We start from the raw sequence: 25522 nt of genomic DNA on the forward strand, positions 1-25522 counted from the left end.
GTTTCAAATGTGAAAAACATGTTGTTTATGGAAACTTGCATATATAACATGTCTACCACATGCATGGGACTGCTAATATATAACTCAACAGAGTGTTTACTGGAGAGAGGGAAGGGAACGGGATCAGGAAGGGAAAAAATGGAGATTATAATTGTATCTTAACGTTTTTTGTTTTTCAGTCTGGATTATGGGTATATGTGTATATATTATTTGCCTTTTATTGTTTATTGCAGGGATTGGCAAATTGCCAGCTGTGGGTAAAATCTGGTGCACCATCTGTCTTTATATGGGCCATGAGCTAAGAATGGTCTTTACATTTTAAAATTGTTGAAAAAAAATGGACAGAAGAGCAATATTTTGTGATGTGAAAATTATATGAAATTCAAATTTCAATGTCCATAAATGCCATTTTATTGCAACACGGCCATGCTCATTCATTAACCTATTGTCTATGGTTGTTTTTATGCTACAATGGCAGAGTTAAGGACTTGCAACAGAGATTGCATATCCTGCAGAATCTAAAATATTTACTATCTGGCCCTTTATAAACAAGCTTGCCAACCCCTGGTTCATTGCATAACTGATATATTTCACAATAATAAAAACTATGGCAGTATTAAAGAAAATCTCCAGAAGAAAAAGATCTATAATTCTACCATCTAACAAAAATTGCTTAATTTCCCATGTTTCTTCCAGTCTTTGACCATACATTTCAATGTATTTTTATTGAAATCAAGCAATGGTATTTTGCATTCTGCAGTCTCCTCTCTTTACATCACACTATAATCCTTTTCCACGTGCTACGTAGCTTTCAACATTTTTAAATATAATTATTAGAGAAGTTGAAGGTTTGAAGAAAAAAATCATGCATAAAATAGAGTTCCCATATACACCTTGCATTAGTGTGCTCCATTTGTTACAATTCATTATTTCAACACTTTTTCATGGCACAATATGCTCATCAAATTTATAAACCACATACCATAATTTGTATAACCACAACCTCATGTTTAAATCTTAATATTATATTCCCCCCCCCACATACACACTATTTATTATTGGTTATAAGGTGCAGAACTTCTTTATGCACAGAGCTTTCCCCCCTCCTTTTGACTTAATATAATAAATTCCTAAGAACAAAGTACCTAATCTTTCTTTCACCCACATCCCAAGCTCTAATCACTCTGTCTTCCCTTCTTTATTTCAGTAAATTCTTGCTTCTTCAGATTTTCGTATATCCCTTTGCCTTCTCCAATATGACTGATTTCTTTCATTTGGCTTTTTCTAGTTGGTTAGATACCAAAAAAGCTCTCTTATCCTTAAATCCCAGCTTGATCTCACCATTCCTTTGTTGGTGCAACATTCTACAGTGCATTATGAGGGCTGTTTCTTGCCTAATTTCTTAACCCTTCCTGTCATCACAGTGTCTACATCCTTCCACTTCATTCTTTTACTGAGGTTAAAGTCCACCAGCACTCTTTGTTATTAAGTCTAAAGGCTTTTATTCTCTCTTATTATTTTCCTCACGGAGCATCTGCTCTGAAATGACCTCTCTACTGTTCTTCAGGCTGTTCTCTTTCTTTTCCTGCATGTCCCATCTCTTACATAAAACTTTCCCTAAGCGTTGGGAAATACGACCTCTTTTTAGTACAAACCCTGCACAGTTCATTCCCTTAACTCCACTTTGCTCCATTCTAAGTTGTTTAATTCTTATTATGAATGAAGATGAGGTTAAGGAGAGTCCTTGACTTGGTTTCAAAATAATTAAACACTTCAGACAAATTCAAAGATCACAGAGCTATTAAGAGAAGATCTACAAAGTGAGGGCCACAGTTCAGCAGCATGAGTGTCATCTGGGAATTCTGGAGAAATGCAGAATTGTAGGCTCCAGCCAAGACCTACTGAATTAGAACTAGACTTTTAATAAGGTCCCAGGTGATCTGTATGTACATTAAATTATGAGAAGCATTGGTCTAGTGAACATATATGTCTGCCACTAAGAACCTCCATCAAGGGAGTGCAAGTGTGGTTCAGTGGTAGAATTCTTGCCCGCCATGCGGGAGACCCAGATTTGATTTCTGGCTTATGCAGTGCTCCCCCACCCCCCACCCCCCCAAATCAACAAATGGTGCTGCAATAATGGGACATTCACACTGAAAAAGGAATGAAATGTGACCCCCACCACACAGCATACAAAAAAAAAAATCTTCCATCAAAAAGGCTCCAAGGACACCTTGGGAACATTAAACCAGTAATTTTCACCTCTAGCTGGGCAATGTTTGGTGTGAATTTGGCTGCAGGAGATGGAGACAGACAACAAACAAATAATCTTTGATATACAGTGTAGATTTGAGTCCTGGGTAGGTAGGTGGTCTCCTTCTTATATCACTCCAGTATATTCTTCTGAAGCTGCAAAAGAGTTTGAAGAAGATTGTGTTTCCCAAGAGAGGAAGATGGTTCTTCAACCAAAGGTTTACTCAAGCTTATAGGATCTTTGGTAAAATGGACACGTCCTATTAGGCGACATGCTTTCTCTAACAATTCCCAACCAAAAATGTGTACGGACAATGTGCTGCTTTGAAAGGATGTATGGCCCCTAGAAAAGCCATGTTTTAATCTAAATCCCATTTTGTAAAGGCAGAATAGTCCCTATTCAATACTGTATGTTTGAAACTGTAATCAGATCATCTCCCTGGAGATGTGATTAAATCAGGAGTGCTTGTTAAACTGGATTAGGTAACGACATGTCTCCACCCATTGGGTGGGTCTTGACTGGTTTACTGGAGTCCTATAATAGAGGAAATATTTCGGAGAATGAGAGATTTGGAGAGAGCAGAGAATGCTGCAGCACCACGAAGCAGAGAGTCAACAAGCCAGCAACCTTTGGAGATGAAGAAGGAAAATGTCTCCCGGGGAGCTTCATGTAAACGGAAGCCAGGAGAGAAAGTTAGCATGACGCCGTGTTTGCCATGTGCCCTTCCAGCTGAGAGAAAAACCTTGACTGTGTTCGTCATGTGCCTTCTCACTTGAGAGAGAAACCCTGAACTTCATCAGCCTTCTTGAACCAAGGTATCTCTCCCTGGATGCCTTAGATTGGACATTTCTATAGACTTATTTTAATTGGGACATTTTCCCGGCCTTAGAACTGTAAACCAGCAACTTATTAAATTCCCCTTTTAAAAGCCATTCCATTTCTGGTATATTGCATTCCGGCAGATAGCAAACTAGAACAGATGTAGAAAACAGAGTAAGAATAACAGAGCTTCTTTGTGTTGAACAATATTAATAGCATCCCTTGGGAATCAGTGTTATTTAACATTTCATAAATGATTAAGAAAAAGAAATACTTTGAGACATAGGCACACAAATTATATTCTGCTTTCTGCCTAGTGAAATGTCAAGTCAATAGGGACATCTTCTGGGACATTTCTAATGCAATGTGAGGATGCTGGAAAGTGGCAAGTGTCTTGCCATGTGGACAAGTGTAAGGCAGTGTACGTAAGAAAAGACAATTCAGATGATATATTTAATGTTATGAACTCTGAACTGCCAGGTACCACCAAGGAAAGGAATCTAGAAGTCGCCGTAGATTATTCCACCAGGACATTAACTCTTCTAAAGTCCAAAAATGCCAGCAAAGTTTCTGGATGTCCAGAATAAAGAGATAACATCAGCTTCAACAAAAATCCACCCATTTGGGGGCTCACTGTGCAGTGCTGGCCACGGCATCCTAAGAAAAAGAGCCATAGAAAGGCGGCTAAAGTGATTTAAAAGACAGAGGTGGTTTTGTTTAATGGATTTAAGGCCCATAAAGGTGCTAGTTGAGAGAAGATAAGATGAAAGTCTGTAAAAGCATGAACGATTCAGGAGACTAAAAATAGCCCTTTTCATACAAACCCATAATTCTAAAATTAGGGGTCAAAAGAAGCTTGGCATTGGGGATAAAGTCTATGTAGAAAGTGGCCATTGAAAACATATAAAAGAAGGTCCTTCTTTAGACAGGAGGTCGTTAAGTATACTCCAATACATACTCCAAAAACTACTCTGGACCTCCCTTCATCATGTAAATATTCCCATGGTATACAACCAGGGAAACTCAAAAAAAAGCAAAACCACCAAGAAGACATTCAAAAGATTCAAAATGATAATATTAAATCTTATTCTAAGTCAAAATCAGATTGAAAATAAATTCAAGGGTGAATGATTTATACTAGACTAAAAGGGAAATTAAGGATGTTTGGGGTTACATCCTTATTCTTTGTGATTTACACTATAGAGGGATACTATGTCCTCTTAAGAAATAGTATGTGGTAGTCTGAATTGGATGGATAAAATAAGAACATTCCCTAAACACTGTTTTTTAGTATCTAGATTCTCATAGTCAGAAAATCAGAATTATTGATTGAAACAGGGATTAAATCATTCGAATTTCATCTACAACAAATTCCTTTCACAGTGCAATTAACAGAGGCCAGGGTGACTGATAAAATAACCGTTACTCACGTGTAGAACAGTTAACTCAGTTATTGGATCCGTACTGACTCTACTTTACAGATAAATAAGCGGGATCCAAACAGAACCTGGAAGGGGAAGATAATAATCACAGTGTTACTGAGTCGGGAGATGTTAAAAATGGGCCATAATCAACACATGAGTCCTTGACTTTTAGGTCGAAGATTTTTTATATGTATACATACATACAGATCACGCTCTCTCTTAAAAACATATATATATATAAGACTCAGAAACACGAGAGACCTAATTTCTCCCTAAGAAAACGGAACCCTTCATCTTTCTCATAGGTCCCTTTCTTTACCTGCTTCTCCTCCCTTCCCGGAGGTAGCAACTTTCAGCCCCGCCTTCTTGCCTGTTCACGCTCCGCCTTCCCCGTCCACCTGTATGCCCGGCTCATGACGTGGCCGATCGCCTTCAGGGGCATGCAGGATTCGGGCTCCCGATTGGTCCGTGCGTCCACGGCCTCTGCAGCCCACCAATGGCAGCGGCGCTGGGTGGAGGGGCGCCCACATCCAAGATGGCGCTCCCTGGCGCTGGGTGCGGGTGACCGGCGGCGGGGAAGCGGCCTGGGTTGGCCCTCCGGTTGCCGGGTCTGGGGGCGTCTGGCCGGGTCCCCCAGCTAGGCCCGCCTACAGCGCTTTCCCCGGGCTGGAGCCATGGCCGCCGAGAACAGCAAGCAGTTTTGGAAGAGGAGCGCCAAGCTGCCGGGGAGGTGAGCCCAGGACCCTGAAACGGAGAGGGGATTGGATCAAACCTCTCCAGATGCTAAGCCCTAAATCCCGCGGGCCTGGGGCGCCCCCGAGCCGGGAAGGCTGGCTGGGGAAACCCGCTCTAGGGGGGCGGGGGCTGCCGGGGGGAGGCAGGTCTGCTGTCAGGCAGAGGAGTTGGGAAACGGCTGAGTGTGGGGGCAGACAGGGGTCTTGGGGCGGAGGTCTCCAAGGGGGTGCCTGCCCTCAGAGCAGACCGGGTGTAAGGGGAAGTGGAGTTTGATGAATAGCCAGTGTCGGCCCTGGGTTCGGATGACCATCCCAGGGCTGCTTCCCACTTTGAACAGAATTCCCTTCCGGGGGTCGTCACCTTGCACAGGTGGTTGCTTGCGTTGAGGATAGCCCCTTCCCTTATTCTCCCAGTTCCACACGTTTGAATCTTTCTCCTGGACTCGTAAAAGGTTCTGGTAGGAGCTCGGGCTGCCTGTAAGGGACAAAAAAAGTGAGGAAAATCCTCCAACCCGACCGTACTTTATCTCAAGTCGGCCCTTTTCCATTAGGAATTATTACAAGGTGACCCTAGAATCGGGGCTTTTTTTTTTTTCCCGGCATTTTTCAGGTTTTTGTCCATTGCCTACAGACCACCCTCCTCCCTGCGTGGTAATATTCGTGTGCAAACGTACTAATTCTGAATTCTTTCATTCCTCAGTTTAGTTGGAGAGCAGACCTTCTAAACTACTTTTTTTCGAATTTGTGCCTTTTTAACGAGAGAAATGAGGGCCAGTGATGACTATGTAGCAGTCTGATTTTATTAGGATCTTGTTAGACCTATAGCGAATAGGATGGGAATCAACTTTTAGTAATACATTATTAAAATAATGCAAAGATAACTTCGGATTGTAATGCTGTGGAATTACAGTGTTAATATTAGTGCTAAAGACTTTTGATGTTTTTAGATAAGCACCACTTCCTGCCAACTGATTCCTTTTCCTTCCTGATCTGGTGAGCTCTCCAGTTGTGCTAACTTCTGTTCTCTGGGGTTTTCCATAGTAAGATCATTAAAATTTGACATCCTCAGATAGTAATCAGAATTAAAGGGAAAACTGTTAAATCAGGAAGGAGTATATGAGCTTTGGACATGGCATGGTCTTTTGTGCCTACTGACTGCTGGTTGCTATTAATGATCTTTTGTTTTCCACACTTCCTCTTTTGGACTATAGGAACAGTCAACTTTTTGAAAGCACTGCTTTTGTGAGATAGAAAGAAGAGTCTTTATTAAATTTCTTCAAGTTTCTGACTTCTTTTTTCACTTTAAAGAGGAATGTAGAGGAATAGAGTAGACCATTTGATTTAAAAAAGACCTCGTCTCTTATTTACCTGTGCCACCAAGGACAAATACTTAATTTCTCTAGACCTCGGTTTTCTTATCTGTGACATGAGGATAACAGTAACTTCCTCAGAGTTATTGTGAAGACTAAATGAAATACTGTATTTGTAAAGAATCTAGGAGAGAGTTTATATAGCATATTACAGTTGCTTAATAAATAGTAATTATTAAAATTGCTGTTACTGTTAGAGCAAGTAAACTTAAAAGCTTGTTTCTCAAGTTCTTACCCTAGTATTAGGGTTTATTGTTTATTCTTAAGGTATTAAATTGTTGCCACACTTCATAAGATTTTTTGATGCCTTGTTTGTTGAAGAGAAACATTGTTCAGGTCTGAGCTTTTAGCAGGGAAGCCCCAGACACCCCTGTTTATGGTAGACAATTAAGGTTCTTTTAGATAGAAAGGTGCTTTGATTTAAGAACTTTACATCTGTACTCTTTCAGTTTTAGTGAAAAAAACCTTTCTCCTGTGTGGAGAAATGAAACAAATGGCTGTATGCTAAGATCATGACACTCTAGAAGTGAGACTAGTTTACTCTGCAGATTGAAAGGTAAAAAATCAAAGTGATGGCAGGGTACTTCAGAAAGTTTCAGAAACTTTCAGTTTCTTTGATCAGGATCTAGAGACCTTAATGACAACAATAGGAATTTTATTTAGTTAAAATAACCTAGGTTCAAAATTAATTAAATGCCTCGTTTTTTCATTGAGAAATATTTACACACATACAGTCTAACCATATTATACAATCAAGGGCTCACGATATCATATAATTGTGTATTCTTCACCATGATCATATTTAGAACATTTGCATCACTCCAGAAAAAGAAATAAAAAGGAGAAAAAAAGAACTCATCTCACAGCCCTTACTCCTCCGTCTCATTGACAACTAATATATTTTGATCTACCCAATTTTTACCCTTTATCCCCCCTATTATTTATATATTTTTTATCCTTATTCTTTTACTCATCTGTCCATATCCTGGATAAAGGGAGCATCAGACACAAAGTTTTCACAATCACATGGTCACGTTGTAAATGCTATATAGTTATACAGTCTTCAAGAAACAGGGCTACTGGAACACAGCTCAGCAGTTTCAGGTCCTTCTAGCCACTCCAGTTCACCATAAACTACAACAGAATATCTATATAATGTATAAGAATAACCTCCAGGATAACCTCCTGACTCTGTTTGAAATAAATGCTCTTTTATTAAAAAAAAAATAACAGTTTTAATAGGATGAAATTCACATACCATAAAACCCTTTTACAGTGTACAATTCATTGCTTTTTTAAGGGTATTCATAGTGCTGGGCATCCATCACCACTAATTTCAAAACATTTCCATCACCGCAGAAAGAAATGCATGCCTCTTAGCAGTCACTTCCCATTACTCCTTCCTTCCAGCACCTGGTAACCACTAATCTATTTTCTGTTTCTATGGATTTGCCTATTCTGTCCATTTTATATAAATTTAATAATTCAATATGTGGCCTTTGTGACTGGCTTCATTTCCTAAGCTTAATACTTTTAAGGTTCATCCATGTTTTAGCATGTATAATACTTCATTTCTTCTGTAGTTGAATAATATTTCGTTGTATGGATATACTACATTTTGTTTATCCATTCATCAGTTGATGGGCATTTGGATTATTTCCATTTTTTGGCTATTATGAATACATGAAATTCATGTACAGAATTTTTGTGGATATATTTTTTTCTACTTTTTAGTGTATATACCTTGGAGTAGAATTTGCTGGGTCATATCATAACTCTAAGGAATTAAATATTTTTTTAAGTTCTTAGTTATGTACAAGAGCCCAAGGTACTTATTATGTAAAATAGTCTTTGTATAGATGCCTAAGGAGATGGAAAGCATATATACCATCGTGGTTAAGAATTACATCTCCCAACTCTGACTGTATGGGTTCAGGTCCCAGCTCTGTCCCTTTCTAGCTGGTGTGACTTTGGGCAAGGTACTTAACCTCTTTGTGCTCAGTTTCCTTATCCATAAAATGGGGACAATCAGTATATTCCATAAGGCTGTTAGAAGGATAAAATGAGATAATGCATAGCAAATACTTAGGAGGTACTCAATACTATTGATTATTATTATGATAACAGTAATTATGATTTATTATTGTACTTCCAATTTTTATGTTATTTTCCCCCTTGCTTTGGTTTCTGAAACTGAAATTGGGTGGAAAAAAAACCACCACCCATTGTGTTAATTAGGCAGAGAGTTTATGGAGGCACTGTGAAGCCTAGTGCTGGGCAGAGGTGGCCATCAGGTGTTCATTAGTGATGAGGAGTATGATTCTGAACAGTGGTTCTCAAACGTTAGCGCTCATGAGTCACCTGGAGGACTTGTGAAAACATAGATTTCCAGATCTCACTCAAGAGTGTCTGATTCAGTAGGTCTGGGGTGTGGTTCAAGAAGTTGAGTTTCTAACAAGGTACCCAAATGGTGCTGGTGTTGCTAGCCTGGGGGCTGCACTTTGAGAATCACTGAAAAAAAAAAAATCCCTAACTTAGATGGAAGGAAACCTGGCTTCCAATGCTAGGGGCCTTTGTCATATGGATGTTGACCCGTTAATGCATCGCCATTTGGCTGTCTTATAGGCATCTCAAACTTATCATGTCCAAACAGAAGTCTTGGTATCCAAGTATGTCCACCCTGGCAAAGCTGCTCTTGTCATCTCTCACTTAATGGTCCCCCCATTCACCAAGTTCCTCAAGCCCCAAATCCTAATGTCTGATTGTTCTTATTTCCTTACTGTCACATCCAGTTCATCAGCAGGTCTTGTTGGCTTATCAAAACAAAATATATTCCAAATCTGAGTAGTTTCGCTTTCAGTTCTACCCCCTGGGGATCAAACTTGAGCCTTCTCTTGCCTGGACTACTCCTGTAGCTTTCTGAATGGCCTTCCTCTTTCTCTTCTTGCCCCTTTATGGGCCTCTTTTTTTTGTTAGAATAAAATCCAAAGTGACAGAGATTTCCAGGCCCTTCATAGTTAGAAATATCAGTCAAGTTAAGGGCATTCACCTTTATCCTAAGAGCAGTGGGATATTACTAGAAGGTTGATGATAGTAGTGGGGAGGGGGTGATCCAATCAGATTTGAGATTTGTATTTATAAACATATCATTACATTTGTCCTGAAGAGAATGGTTTGGAGGAGTATTTCTCAACAAAGATGGGGAATGGGATCAAATAGTTGGATTTGGGGCAGGCTAATTCTGGACTTTAACATCCCTGGCCCCTGCCCACTAAATGCTAGGAATGCCTACCACTTCAGGGACAAACAACTTCACTCCATTGCTCCCCCAGCCCCCAATTCCACATTTCCAAACATTCTAACCGTACCTCTCAACTTCCCAGTGGGGAGCACAGTGAGTGTAGGTGGCCAGTTAGGAGACTTCTGCAATCAGTAGTGGGAAATGTGATGATGTCTTAGACTGCGGCAGTGGCAGTGGAAATGGAGAGTAGTGGTCTAGTTTGAGAAGATCAACATGACTTGGTAAATCAAGGGAGAAAGTGCCATGGAGGTGTCACTCCCAGGTTTTTGGGTTAGGTGGTCAGGTAGTTGCGATGTATCTTGAGAGAAAAAGCCAAGTTTTAGGGCAAAGTAACTTAAACGCAATTGAAAGCTTCTCATTTTATGCACTTTCAAGTATAGAGTTCAGTGGTGTTAATTTCAGTCACAGATGATGTCTTCATCATCATCTCCCATTGCCAAAACTTTTCCATTACCCCAAACAGAAACTCCATACCAATTAAGCATTAACTCCCATTCTGCATCTCCAGCTTCAGGCAACCTGAATTCTAGTTCTGGCTTTATGAATTTGCATATTTTACTTACTTCATCTAAAAGAAATTATGCAATATTTATCCTTTTGTGTCCGGCTTATTACACCCAACATGATGTCTTCAAGTTTCACCCATTTTGAAACATGAATTGGAACTTTCTTTTTTATAACCAAATAATATTCCATTTTACGTATATACCACATGTCATTTATCCATTCATCTATTGATAGAAACGAGTTTCTCCCACCTTTTGACAATTGTGAATAATGCCACTGTGAATATTGGTATGCAGATATCTGTTTGAGTCCCTGCTTTCAGTTCTTTTGGGTATATACCTGGAAGTGGAATTGCTTGGTTGTATGGTCATTCTATATTTAACTTTCTGAGGAACTGTCAAACTGTTTTCCCCTACAGTTTTTTTCCCATTCCTTCTGGAAAGGGTCTCTGTCCTTTTGAAACAAAGAAGTTTATTATTAAAGTTAAGGAAATCTTACCTCCATTTAAATGTCTAATTGCTTGAATTACTTAAGAGTTCATTGATTTTTAACTAAAACTTTCTCTGTTATTTGGTCATTTTTCATAATATTAATGAATCTGATAGTAGACTTAGTGTACTGTTCCCAGGTATGTTACAACCTATTTATGGCTTAGAAATACTTTAGTAATAAAATAAGTGAGTATAAGATACTAAATTATCAGTAAGACAGCATAGATTCCCAGTTCTGGAGGACTTTCATTGATTGTATGAACCTAAATCAGTTGCCAACATGTTTGGCTTTGAGTTGGATAGCTCTATTCCTATATTTGCTTTAGCTTCTTTTTCAGCACTGAACAAACACCTGCTGATTTTTCCCTACTTTGGTAGTTTTTGCACTGTTCTAACTATGTAAGGCAGCTAAGCCAATACATTCTGTGATGTTGGTTTTATTAAGGAAAATTACTTGGAGGTTTACTGGGATTTACTCCCTTTGGTCTCAGTTGCAACACATCCTGTGGCATTTCTTTTCTGTTCATATATGTATATCTGAGTTGCAGTGTATTTGCCTTAAATTTTTAGGTCTAGCTAGAGAAGGGTTGGCTTAAGCAGAGGCATGGATTTTGTAGAGTTCCAATCCTCATTCAGTAAGTATTGTTAAGCACTTGCTGGTATGTTTTGAGTTCTGCCAGATGGTGAGGGAACCATAGGGAAAAGACATGGCAAGACCACTGCCTTCTAGAAGCTGAAAATCTTGTTGGCACCATGGCTTCTCCTGGGTGAGGAAGCTGTGTATTGTTGACTTTCCAGTTTTCCCACTAAACATATGTTACATTCTGCATCTTCTGTATATTCTATACAAGATGTAGAATGATATGTACAATATGCCATCTTTTATGTAATGTTTTAAAAAAAAGCCCTGTGTTTATGGATCCATGAATATATACTAAAAGTAAAAAGACAGAAGGAAGGAGTCATACTAACTTCAGGATAATGGTTATCTCTTTGGGAGGAAGAGGAATGGGACTGAGAGGCTGCAACTGGTAGTTCAATGGTCTTTCTAGCACTTTATTTTCTTAAAAGAGTGACAAATGTTAACATCTGTTGAGTCAGAGTGATGGGTTCATGGATGCTTGCTATATATATACATATATTTTATTTATTTATTAATTAAAAAATTAAGAAACAAAATAAAACATCAGTATACATATTAGTAATTCACAATATCATCACTTAGTTGCATATTCATCATTTCTTAGAACATTTGCATTAATTCAGAAAAAGAAATAAAAAGACAATAGAAAAAGTAATAAAACGAACACAGGAAAGAAAGAAAGAAAAAAAAAGATTATACCTACCATACCCCTTACCCCTCACTTTCATTGATCACTAGCATTTCAAACTAAATTTATTTTAGCATTTGTTCCCCCTATTATTTATTTTTATTCCATATGTTCTACTCCTTTGTTGACAAGGTAGATAAAAGGAGCATCAGACACAAAGTTTTCAGTCACACAGTCACATTGTGACAGCTGTATCATTATTCAGTCATCCTCAAGAAACATGGCTACTGGATGTTTCTTGATGATGATTGAACAATGATATAGCTTTCACAATGAGACTCTGTGAATGTGAAAACCTTGTGTCTGATGCTCCTTTTAGCTACTATATCAACAGAAGAGTAGAACATATGGAATAAAAATAAATAATAGGGGGAACAAATGCTAAAATAAATTTAGTTTGAAATGCTAGTGATCAATGAAAGTGAGGGGTAAGGGGTATGGTAGGTATAATCTTTTTTTTCTTTCTTTCTTTCCTGTGTTCGTTTTATTACTTTTTCTATTGTTTTTTTATTTCTTTTTCTAAATGAATGCAAATGTTCTAAGGAATGATGAATATGCAACTATGTGATGATATTAAGAATTACTGATTGTGTATGTAGAATGGAATGATATCTTAATGTTGTTTGTTAATTTTTTTTAATTAATAAAAAAAGTTTAAAAAAAAAAAGAAACATGGCTACTGGAACACAGCTCTACATTTTCAGGCAGTTCCCTCCAGCCTCTCCATTACATCTTGAATAACAAGATGATATCTACTTGATGCATAAGAGTAACCTCCAGGATAACCTTTCGACTCTGTTTGGAATCTCTCAGCCATTGATACTTTGTCTCATTTCCCTCTTCCCCCTTTTGGTGGAGAAGGTTTTCTCAATCCCTTGATGCTAAGTCTCAGCTTATTCTAGGGTTTTTCTCGATCCCTTGATGGTGAGTCTCAGCTTATTACAAGATCTCTGTCCCACGTTACCAGGAAGGTCCACATCCCTGGGAGTCATGCCCCATGTAGAGAGGGGAAGGGTGGTGAGACTGCTCGTTGTGTTGGCTGGAGAGAGAGGCCACATCTGAGCAACAAAAGAGGCTCTCTTGGGGGTGACTCTTAGGCCTAAATTTTAAGTAGACTTGACCTATCCTTTTTGGAGTTAAGTTTCAAATGGACAAACCCCAAGACTGGGGGCTCAGCCTATAGCTTTGGTTGTCCACGCTGCTTGTGAGAATATCAAGAATTCAACTGGGGGAAGTTGAATTTCTCCCCATTCTCACCATTCCCCAAAGGGGGCTTTGCAAATACTTTTCCACTCACTGATCGAATCACTCTGGGATTCATTGGGGCATCACTCTGGACAAACCAGCAAAATCTCATGTCCTACCTGAGATTCCAAGTGCTTATGACATTCAATCAAACTATCTACATAAGTCATATTAGGAAACGCACTAGTCAAAATATAAATTTTGTAACAAACATTTTTTGCTTTAGTCTCACACGTAAGGTGACATTTTAACGTATTAATTACCATCTATTTTCAGCACCCTGTAATAATGACATTCCTTTATTCTTCCTCATGATGCTTGCTATATTATTCTCTGTACTTTTGTGTTTGAAAATGTTAATAAAAATGCTTTTTATTTCCCAAATCCAAATATTACAAAGCTATAGTAATCAAAACAATATGTGTTCTAGTTTGCTGGCTGCCAGAATGCATTATACCAGAAACAAAATGGCTTTTAAAAAGGGGAATTTAATAAGTTACTAGTTTACAGTTCTAAGGCTGAGAAAATGTCCCAATTAAAACAAGTCTATAAAAACATTCAATTTAAGGCATCTGGGGAAAGATACCTTGGTTCAGGAAGGCCAGTGACATTCAATGTTTGTCTCTCAGCTGGAAGGACGTGGCGAACATGGCAGTGCCTTCTGGCTTTCTCGTGGCTCTATCAAAAAGGGACTCTCTCCAAAATGTTTCCTCTTTTAAAGGATTCCAGTAAGCAGCTCCATCTTCAATGGGTGGAGACACACCTCCATGGAAATCATCTAATCAAAAGTTACCACCCACAGTTGGGTGGGTCACATCTCCATGGAAACAATCAAATTCTCCCACCCAGCAATATTGAATGAGGGTTAAAGGACATGGCTTTTCTGGGGTCCGCCACAGATTCAAACTGGCACAGGATAGAAATATACACTAATGAAATAGAATTGAGATTTCAGAAATAAACCCGTCTATCTATAGGGCAATTGAATTTCAGCAAGGATGCCAGGTCAACTCAATGTGGAAAGAAGAGTCTTTTCAACAAGTGGTCCTGTGAAATGTGAATCTTCACATGCAAAAGAATGAAATTGGACCACTGCCTCAGACCATGTACAACCACCAACTCAGAATGCTTCAAGACCTAAATATAAGCACTAAAACCTTACAACTCCTAGAAGAAAACAAAGGGAAAATCTTCAGGACCTTGTGTTTGGCAACAGATTCTTAGATATTGCACCAAAAGCACAAGAAACAAAAGCAAAAATAGATAATTTGGACTTGAAAACTTTTGTGTGTCAAAGGCCGTTGTCAAGAAAGTAAAAAGACCGTTTACAGAATGGGAGAAAATGATTGCAAAACATAATCTGATAAGGATTTACTATCTAGAATGTATAAAGAAGTCCTGCAACTCAACATCAAAAAGAAAGACAATTCAATTAAGAAAATAGGCAAAGGGCTTTAATAGACATTTCTCCAAAGAAGTTATACAAATGGGCAATATGCACATGAAAAGATGGTTAACATCATTAGCCATTAGGGACATGCAAATCAAAACTCCAGTGATGTACCACTTCACACATACACACTAGAATGGCTGTTATTTAAAAAACGGAAAATAAATGTTGTGGAGAAAATACTGAAGTATGGAAAAATTGGAACTCTAGTGCCTTGTTGGCGAGAATGTAAAATGGTACAGCCACTATGGAAAACAGTTTGATGGTTCATCAGAAAATCAAAGATAGAACCACCGCATGACCCAGCCATCCTCTTGGTATATACCCAAACGAATTGAAAGCAGGAACTTGAACAGATATTTGTATGCCAGTAATCATAGTAGTATCATTCACAGTAGCCAAAAGTGGAAACAACACATGTCCATCAGCAGATGAATGAATAAACAAAATGTAATATATACAAATGATGGAATATTATTCAGCTATAGAAAAGAATTAAGTTCCTTTTAACATAGATGAACCTTGAAGGCATTGTGTGAGTATAATAAACCAGACACAAAAAGACAAATATTGCATGAACTCGCTTATATGAGATACCTAGAAAAGGCAAATTCATAGAGACATATAGTAGATTATAGGTTACCAAGGACCAGGAGATGAAGGAAATAGGGAGTTACCGCTGAATATGTGCAGAGTTGCTCTTTGGGGTGATGGAAAAGTTTGAGTAATGGATGTTGGTGATGATAGCATAATATTGGGAATGTAATTAATACCACCAAATTGTAGGCTTGAAAGTGGTTAAAATGGAGAATTTTGAGTGATGCATATTACCAAAAAAAAAAAAAAGTAATTTCCTGAAACGAAGGTTATATGCAAAATTATCGTATGTTTTGTTTCCTGGTTACTGAAACTAATACCACACGATGGGTTGGCTTAACAACAGGAATTTTTTGGCTTACGGTTTCAGAGGCTAGGTTTGCTTCCTCCTGAAGTTGGTATCTTCTGACAATCTTTGGGGTTCCTTGGCTTTTCTGTCACATGGCAATGTACATGATGGTATCTTCTTTCTCTTCTCTTCTGAGTTCCATTGCCTTCCAGCTTCTGGCTACTCCCTGTGGCTTTTTCTTTGTGTCCAATTTCCTTTGCTTATGTGGACTTAAGCCATATTGGATTAAGGCCTACTCATTTAGTTTGGGCATACGTTAACTAATATAACATTTATGAATGGGTTCCCACCCACAGGATCAGAGATTGAGACTTGAAATTGCTTTTGTCAGGGACATGATTCATTCCCAACAACCTGGCAGTCCCACTTACAGGTATGTACCCAAAATAATTGAAAGCAGTAACTTGAACAGATATTTGAACATCAGAGTTCATTGCAGCATTATTCACGATGACCAAAAGGTAGAAACAGCCCAGTGTCCAACAGGTGAATGCATAAACAAAATGTATATATATCCAATAGAATATTATTTGACCATAGATAGGAATGAGTTTTTTTTTTGTTTGTTTGTTTGTTTTTGCATGGGCAGGCACCAGGAATCGAACGTAGGTCTCCAGCATGGCAGGTGAGAATTCTGCCACTGAGCTGCCGTTGCCCGCCCAGGAATGAGTTTCTGATACATGCTACAACATGGATGAACCTTGAAGACATCTTGTTGAATTACATAAGCCAGACAGAAAAAGGACAAATATATGACTTCATATATGAAATTGCTAGAATATACATACGCAAGTTCTTAGAGACAGAAAGTAGATTACAGGGGTTGAGGTGTGGATATTGGGGTTTAATACTTAAAGGATACAGAATTTCTGTTTTGGGTGATGAAAAAGTATTAGTAACTAATGGTGGTGGTGATAGCAAATAGTGTAAATATAATTAATGCCACTGAATTGTACCCTTAAAATTGGCTTGAAGGGCAAATATTTTGTTATATATATGTTGCCACAATAAAAATAAAAAGCTTTTTACACTATGTGTGCCAGTTTGAAAGTATTATGTATCTCAGAAAAGCTGTGTTTTAATCTTGATCTAATTTTGTGGGAGCAGCTGTCTCTTTTAATCCTGATCCAAAGCTGTAGATTGGAAATTTTTTATTAGATAATCTCCAGGGAGATGTGACACAGCCACTTGTGGGTGTGACCTTTGATTAGGTGGAGATGTGACTTTACCCATTACAGGTGGGCCTTCATTAGCTTACAGGAGTCCTTTAAAAGAAGAAACATTTTGGAGAGAGCAGAGCCAATGGAGAGAGAGCTGACACAGATCCCGACACTTGGAGAACAGAGACACAGATGTTTGGAGATGCTTGGAGCCTAGCAGACGTTGACATGACATATTAAGCAAGCCAGAACTAGGAAAGAGCCAAGGGAAGTCAAGAGATGAAAGCTAGCTCCAGAGAAGCAAAGTGAGGAACTCCACAGGAATAGAGGCTGAGAGCAATGAAGCCCAGGAACAATGGACCGGCAAATGCCAGCACATACTTCCCAGCTGACGGAGCTGTTCTGTAACCATCAACCTTCCTCAAATTAAGATATCCTTCCCTGGATGCCTTAATTGGGGCATTTTTATAGGCTTGAAACTGTAAACTTGTAATTTATTAAATTCCCCTTTTTAAAAGCCATTTCAGTTTTAGTATATCACATTCTGGCAGCTTAACAAATTAAAACACTGTGTAAAAGCAATGTGTTTTTTACTTTGTGTTGGAGAAATCAGACATACAGCCATGAAATTAAAAAGTAATATTTAAAGTAACATTTATGGTTTGGAAGCAGAGCAAGAGCAAATATATACAGTATGACAACATTTAGGTAAAGTTTAAAAATATGAGCAGAACAAGGTTAGATATTGTTTAGGAATGCATACATAGAAAATAAAAACATAAAAACAAGAAGAATGCCAGAATTAATAGAGTGGTTTCCTAGAAAGGAGGGTGCAGTATCCTGGGGATTTTAATGCCATAATATATTATGCCTTAAACTGAATGGTGACCACCTATCTGTGTTTGCGTTATATTATGCTTTCCATTACATATCTAAAATATAAAAAAAGTAAGCCCTGATTATGTGTTTTAGGGCATCAGAGAGGGTAGGGGTTAGTGAATGCTTGGGGTAGGGTCAGGAAAAGTCTCTAAGAGAGTGTAAAATTTGATGAGAATGCTGAGGATGAATATGATTTTGAAATGAGATGTGGATGAGCCTTTGAAGTAGGGAAAAGAGTCCAATTTAGTAATGAGGGTATGTTTGGAGGGCAGAGTGGACACCAGCCTACCCCAGAGTTGGGTTTGGGTCCGGGCAGAGTACGAGTAGTGCAGGCTCGTAGGTGAATTATAAATGCCTGGAAATTGAGCACCTTCATCTTTGGGCTATTTGAGCCTATCTTTATTTAATCTCTGGGATTATTTTGGTTTTCCCTCCTTTTCTAACTTTTTGCCTGTGTTTAGTGAGGTACAGTAAACTGATTCATTATACAAAGCGTTCCTGGTACGGATACATCACAGTTTAGTTCAAGGATGTGTTAATACATTCAGTTTGGGCTCAGATAACGTTTACTGATAAAATTCATTGTTTATCTTTTTTTTTTTTATTAACGGAAAGAAAAAAAAGAAATTAACACAACATTTAGAAATCATACCATTCTACATATGCACTCAGTAATTCTTAACATCATCACATAGATGCATGATCATCGTTTCTTAGTACATTTGCATCGGTTTAGAGGAACTAGCAACACAACAGAAAAAGATATAGAATGTTAATATAGAGAAAAGAAATAAAAGTAGTAATAATAGTAAAAAAAAAAAAAAACCCTATAGCTCAGATGCAGCTTCATTCAGTGTTTTAACATGATTACTTTACAATTAGGTATTATTGTGCTGTCCATTTTTGAGCTTTTGTATCTAGTCCTGTTGCACAGTCTGTATCCCTTCAGCTTCAATTATCCATTATCTTACCCTGTTTCTAACTCCTGCTGGACTCTGTTACCAATGACATATTTCAAGTTTATTCTCGAATGTCCGTTCACATCAGTGGGACCATACAGTATTTGTCCTTTAGTTTTTGGCTGGACTCACTCAGCATAATATTCTCTAGGTCCATCCATGTTATTACATGCTTCATAAGTTTATCTTGTCTTAAAGCTGCATAATATTCCATCGTATGTATATACCACAGTTTGTTTAGCCACTTGTCTGTTGATGGACATTTTGGCTGTTTCCATCTCTTTGCAATTGTAAATAACGCTGCTATAAACATTGGTGTGCAAATGTCCATTTGTGTCTTTGCCCTTAAGTCCTTTGAGTAGATACCTAGCAATGGTATTGCTGGGTCATATGGCAATTCTATATTCAGCTTTTTGAGGAACCGCCAAACTGCCTTACACAGTGGTTGCACCATTTGACATTCCCACCAACAGTGGCTAAGTGTGCCTCTTTCTCCGCATCCTCTCCAGCACTTGTCATTTTTTGTTTTGTTGATAATGGCCATTCTGGTGGGTGTGAGATGATATCTCATTGTGGTTTTGATTTGCATTTCTCTAATGGCCAGGGACATTGAGCATCTCTTCATGTGCCTCTTGGCCATCCGTATTTCCTCTTCTGGTAGGTGTCTGTTCAAGTCTTTTTCCCATTTTGTAATTGGATTGGCTGTCTTTTTGTTGTTGAGTTGAACAATCTCTTTATAAATTCTGGATACTAGACCTTTATCTGATATGTCATTTCCAAATATTATCTCCCATTGTGTAGGCTGTCTTTCTACTTTCTTGATGAAGTTCTTTGATGCACAAAAGTGTTTAATTTTGAGGAGCTCCCATTTATTTCTTTCTTTCTTCAGTGCTCTTGCTTTAGGTTTAAGGTCCATAAAACCGCCTCCAGTTGTAAGATTCATAAGATATCTCCCTACATTTTCCTATAACTGTTTTATGGTCTTAGACCTAATGTTTAGATCTTTGATCCATTTTGAGTTAACTTTTGTATAAGGTGTGAGATACGGGTCTTCTTTCATTCTTTTACATATGGATATCCAGTTCTCTAGGCACCATTTATTGAAGAGACTGCTCTGTCCCAGGTGAGTTGGCTTGACTGCCTTATCAAAGATCAAATGTCCATAGATGAGAGGGTCTATATCTGAGCACTCTATTCGATTCCGTTGGTCGATATATCTATCTTTATGCCAATACCATGCTGTTTTGACCACTGTGGCTTCATAATATGCCTTAAAGTCCGACATCGCGAGACCTCCAGCTTCGTTTTTTTTCCTCAAGATGTTTTTAGCAATTTGGAGCAACCTGCCCTTCCAGATAAATTTGCTTATTGGTTTTTCTAATTCTGAAAAATAAGTTGTTGGGATTTTGATTGGTATTGCATTGAATCTGTAGATCAGTTTAGGTAGGATTGACATCTTAATTATATTTAGTCTTCCAATCCATGAACACGGTATGCCCTTCCATCTATTTAGGTCTTCTGTGATTTATTTTAGCAGTTTTTTGTAGTTTTCTTTATATAGGTTTTTTGTCTCTTTGGTTAAATTTATTCCTAGGTATTTTATTCTTTTAGTTGCAATTGTAAATGGGATTCGTTTCTTGATTTCCCCTCAACTTGTTCATTACTAGTGTATAGAAAAGCTACAGATTTTTGAATGTTGATCTTGTAGCCTGCTACTTTGCTGTACTCATTTATTAGCTCTAGTAATTTTGTTGTGGATTTTTCCGGGTTTTCGACGTATAGTATCATATCGTCTGCAAACAGTGATAGTTTTACTTCTTCCTTTCCCATTTTGATGCCTTGTATTTCTTTTTCTTGTCTAATTGCTTTGGCTAGAACGTCCAACACAATGTTGAATAATAGTGGTGATAGTGGACATCCTTGTCTTGTTCCTGATCTTAGGGGGAAAGTTTTCAATTTTTCCCCATTGAGGATGATATTAGCTGTGGGTTTTTCATATATTCCCTCTATCATTTTAAGGAAGTTCCCTTGTATTCCTATCTTTTGAAGTGTTTTCAACAGGAAAGGATGTTGAATCTTGTCAAATGCCTTCTCTGCATCAATTGAAATGATCATGTGATTTTTCTGCTTTGATTTGTTGATGTGGTGTATTACATTAATTGATTTTCTTATGTTGAACCATCCTTGCATGCCTGGGATGAATCCTACTTGGTCATGATGTATAATTCTTTTAATGTGTTGTTGGATACGATTTGCTAGAATTTTATTGAGGATTTTTGCATCTATATTCATTAGAGAGATTGGCCTGTAGTTTTCTTTTTTTGTAATATCTTTGCCTGGTTTTGGTATGAGGGTGATGTTGGCTTCATAGAATGAATTAGGTAGTTTTCCCTCCACTTCGATTATTTTGAAGAGTTTGAGGAGAGTTGGTACTAATTCTTTCTGGAATGTTTGATAGAATTCACATGTGAAGCCATCTGGTCCTGGACTTTTCTTTTTAGGGAGCTTTTGAATGACTAATTCAATCTCTTTACTTGTGATTGGTTTGTTGAGGTCATCTATTTCTTCTTGAGTCAAAGTTGGTTGTTCATGTCTTTCCAGGAACCCGTCCATTTCATCTAAATTGTTGTATTTATTAGCGTAAAGTTGTTCATAGTATCCTGTTATTACCTCCTTTATTTCTGTGAGATCAGTAGTTATGTCTCCTCTTCCATTTCTGATCTTATTTATTTGCATCCTCTCTCTTCTTCTTTTTGTCAGTCTTGCTAAGGGCCCATCAATCTTATTGATTTTCTCATAGAACCAACTTCTGGTCTTATTGATTTTCTCTATTGTTTTCATGTTTTCAATTTCATTTATTTCTGCTCTAATCTTTGTTATTTCTTTCCTTTTGCTTGCTTTGGGATTAGTTTGCTGTTTTTTCTCCAGTTCTTCCAAGTGGACAGTTAATTCCTGCATTTTTGCCTTTTCTTCTTTTCTGATAAAGGCATTTAGGGCAATAAATTTCCCTCTTAGCACTGCCTTTGCTGCGTCCCATAAGTTTTGATATGTTGTGTTTTCGTTTTCATTCACCTCGAGGTATTTACTAATTTCTCTTGCAATTTCTTCTTTGACCCACTTGTTGTTTAAGAGTGTGTTGTTGAGCCTCCATGTATTTGTGAATTTTCTGGCACTCCGCCTATTATTGATTTCCAACTTCATTCCTTTATGATCCGAGAAAGTTTTGTGTATGATTTCAATCTTTTTAAATTTGTTAAGACTTGCTTTGTGACCCAGCATATGGTCTATCTTTGAGAATGATCCATGAGCACTTGAGAAAAAGGTGTATCCTGCTGTTGTGGGATGTAATGTCCTATAAATGTCTGTTAAGTCTAGCTCATTTATAGTAATATTCAGATTCTCTATTTCTTTATTGATCCTCTGTCTAGATGTTCTGTCCATTGATGAGAGTGGTGAATTGAAGTCTCCAACTATTATGGTATATGTGTCTATTTCCCTTTTCAGTGTTTGCAGTGTATTCCTCACGTATTTTGGGGCATTCTGGTTCAGTGCATAAATATTTATGATTGTTATTTCTTCTTGTTTAATTGTTCCTTTTATTAGTATATAGTGTCCTTCTTTGTCTCTTTTAACTGTTTTACATTTGAAGTCTAATTTGTTGGATATTAGTATAGCCACTCCTGCTCTTTTCTGGTTGTTATTTGCATGAAATATCTTTTCCCAACCTTTCACTTTCAACCTATGTTTATCTTTGGGTCTAAGATGTGTTTCCTGTAGACAGCATATAGAAGGATCCTGTTTTTTAATCCATTCTTCCAATCTATGTCTTTTGATTGGGGAATTCAGTTCATTAACATTTAGAGTTATTACTGTTTGGATAATATTTTCCTCTACCATTTTGCCTTTTGTATTATATATATCATATCTGACTTTCCTTCTTTCTACACTCTTCTCCATGTCTCTCTCTTCGGTCTTTTTGTATCTGACTCTAGTGCTCCCTTTAGTATTTCTTGCAGAGCTGGTCTCTTGGTCACAAATTCTCTCAGTGACTTTTTGTCTGAGAATGTTTTAATTTCTCCCTCATTTTTGAAGGACAATTTTGCTGGATATAGGAGTCTTGGTTGGCAGTTTTTCTCTTTTAGTAACATAAATATATCATCCCACTGTCTTCTAGCTTCCATGGTTTCTGCTGAGAAATCTATACATAGTCTTATTGGGTTTCCCTTGTATGTGATGGATTGCTTCTCTCTCACTGCTTTCAAGATCCTCTCTTTCTCTTCGACCTCTGACATTCTAACTAGTAAGTGTCTTGGAGAACGCCTATTTGGGTCTAATCTCTTTGGCGTGCGCTGCCCTTCTTGGATCTGTAATTTTAGGTCTTTCATAAGAGTTGGGAAATTTTCAGTGATAATTTCTTCCATTAGTTTTTCTCCTCCTTTTCCCTTCTCTTCTCCTTCTGGGACACCCACAACACGTATATTTGTGCGATTCACATTGTCCTTGAGTTCCCTGATACCCTGTTCAAATTTTTCCATTCTTTTCCCTATAGTTTCTGTTTCTTTTTGGAATTCAGATGTTGCATCCTCCAAATCACTAATTCTATCTTCTGTCTCTTTAAATCTATCATTGTAGGTATCCATTGTTTTTTCCATCTTTTCTACTTTGTCCTTCACTCCCATAAGTTATGTGATTTGTTTTTTCAGTTTTTCTATTTCTTCTTTTTGATCAGCCCATGTCTTCTTCATGTGCTCCCTCAATTTATCGATTTCGTTTTTGAAGAGGTTTTCCATTTCTGTTCGTATATTCAGCATTAGTTGTTTCAGCTCCTGTATCTCATTTGAACTATTGGTTTGTTCCTTTGACTGGGCCATATTTTCAATTTTCTGAGCGTGATCTGTTATCTTCTGCTGGCGTCTGGGCATTTAGTCAGATTTCCCTGGGTGTTGGTCCCCACAGGTTGAAAGATTTTTCTGTGAGATCTCTGGGTTCTGTTTTTCTTATCCTGCCCAGTAGGTGACGCTCGTGGCACACGTTTGTCTACAGGTTCCACCAGTGAAAGTTGCTGGGGGTCCTTTAACTCTGGAAAACTCTCGCCGTAGGGGAGGTTCGGCAGCCGAAGCGTCTTGGAAGAGTGCCAGCCGGCCCGCGGGTCCGAACGTGGGGAGGGTTGCCGGCCGCCGCAGCACGGGAGAGCGCCCGACCGAATTTCCTAGTCGGCCCGGGGCGCCAAGTGTGGCGGGAGGGCGCCAGCTGTCTCAGCCCAGGAGAGTGCACTGTTCCCAGCCGGACCGGGGAGTCACGTGTTTGGAAGGGACCCCCTGGTCACTGTTCTCCGCAGTCTGTGGATTTCCGACCCAACTCTCTCAGTTGGTCCGGGGGGCCTCACGTGGTGGGGGTGCCAGCCGCCACGGCCCAAGGGGACCGCCTGCCCAATTCTGCCAGCTGGCCTGGGAAGGAGGAAGGGAGGGATTCCGGCCACTTGCCGTCCCGCCCGGGAAAGCCCGCGCCCCTCGGTGATCTCACCGGAGCTGCTTCTCCCAGACAGTCAGCCGTTCCAGGATGGGGTACGCCGTCCCTTTGATCTCCGTCGTGGCTCCGGGAGCTGCTCTGTATTGTCTCCACTCCCCCAGTAACTGTTCTGGAGGAGGAAAGGTGAGAGTGGCAAGGCTGTCGAGGCCGGTGGCGGAGGAGCCGGTGAAGGCGGAAGAGGGCACGGTGGTGGTTGGAGAGCCGCCGGAGCAGGAGGGGGAAGAGGGCTCATTGTTTATCTTGACCTTTCTGCTGTGCGTACACATTAGGCTGTCTTTAAAAAAATAGTCTAACAGCAATTTTTTTTTTTTGTATGCTGTGTGGTGGGGGTCACATTTCATTCTTTTTCCGTTATTGCAGCACCATTTGTTGAATTTTTTTGTTGGGGGGGTGGTGGAGGGGAGTGCAGGGGCCGGGGATCTAATCCTGGTCTCCTTCATGGTAGGTGGAATTCTACCACTGAACTGCTCTGCATCCTGACAGCGATTTTAAGATCCTTTTTCTGGATGGTAATTAATGGCCTCTGACCCTTGAACCTGCACAGTTAGGTGTGTTTTTTCTTGCAGGGAGTACTTTGTCCACTCTCATAGTTTTCTCTCAGTCACTTAACCAAGCCCAGTGAGATCTTCCTGCAGAGTTTATCACTCTGATCTTTATGTTTTACTAAGGAGAGTACTTACAGACTCGGAGAGTTCAAGTGTACTCATCTTAGAGTACTTACAAGCAATAAAATACAAACCAATAGCCCTTTTGGTTCTTTATTTTTGCATTTTAATTTTTGTTTTGTCTAAGCTCCTCCTCTCACTGAACCACTTTCCCTTTTCCCTTCAACTCTTCTTATTTTTTTCTCCCACTGCCTGGGAAAACCCTTTAAGCAAATTAAAGCAGTATTGTGTGCTTTCCAGAGTTTGTATTTCAGTGGCAGCCTATGTAATGGTTTGTTTATAGGTTGCTTCATAGTTTCTAGAGAAGTTTAGGGAATAACCAGCTAAAAACAGCTAAAAAGGTAGAAGCACTATCCAACTGAAGATCGTCTATGAGAATATTCACCCAGAAATCTCAGTAGAAATCATTGTGAAAATGAATTGACTGCATTTTTATTTAAAAGCATCATTAGGTTCAC

At 38.7% G+C, this 25522-nt stretch overlaps 2 protein-coding genes across 7 annotated transcripts in view; one reads left to right on the forward strand and one right to left on the reverse strand.

The window, feature by feature from the left end:
• Window positions 1-4928, reverse strand: part of LOC143684578 (transmembrane protein 217B-like) — a 41855-nt gene extending 36927 nt beyond the window's left edge. For 2 of the 3 annotated variants that reach the window (XM_077161653.1, XM_077161651.1), the window contains exons 1-2: window positions 4817-4928; window positions 4504-4580 (exon numbers count right to left, since the gene is read on the reverse strand). The gene's annotated coding sequence lies outside the window, so the exon portion shown is untranslated. Of the gene's footprint in view, window positions 1-2262; window positions 2410-4503; window positions 4581-4816 lie in introns of all 3 variants that reach the window. The other variant, XM_077161652.1, reaches the window with a different exon arrangement.
• A 92-nt stretch (window positions 4929-5020) lies between these two features.
• TBC1D22B (TBC1 domain family member 22B) overlaps window positions 5021-25522 on the forward strand; it is a 113967-nt gene continuing 93465 nt past the window's right edge. For all 4 annotated transcript variants that reach the window (XM_077161654.1, XM_077161656.1, XM_077161658.1 and 1 more), the window contains exon 1: window positions 5021-5227. In XM_077161654.1, coding sequence (XP_077017769.1) covers window positions 5172-5227 — 56 coding nt within the window. In that variant the 5' untranslated portion in view covers window positions 5021-5171. The remainder of the gene's footprint in view (window positions 5228-25522) is intronic.

The sequence above is a fragment of the Tamandua tetradactyla genome, chromosome 5 (assembly GCF_023851605.1).
Source record: "Tamandua tetradactyla isolate mTamTet1 chromosome 5, mTamTet1.pri, whole genome shotgun sequence".
Lineage (NCBI taxonomy): Eukaryota > Metazoa > Chordata > Mammalia > Pilosa > Myrmecophagidae > Tamandua > Tamandua tetradactyla.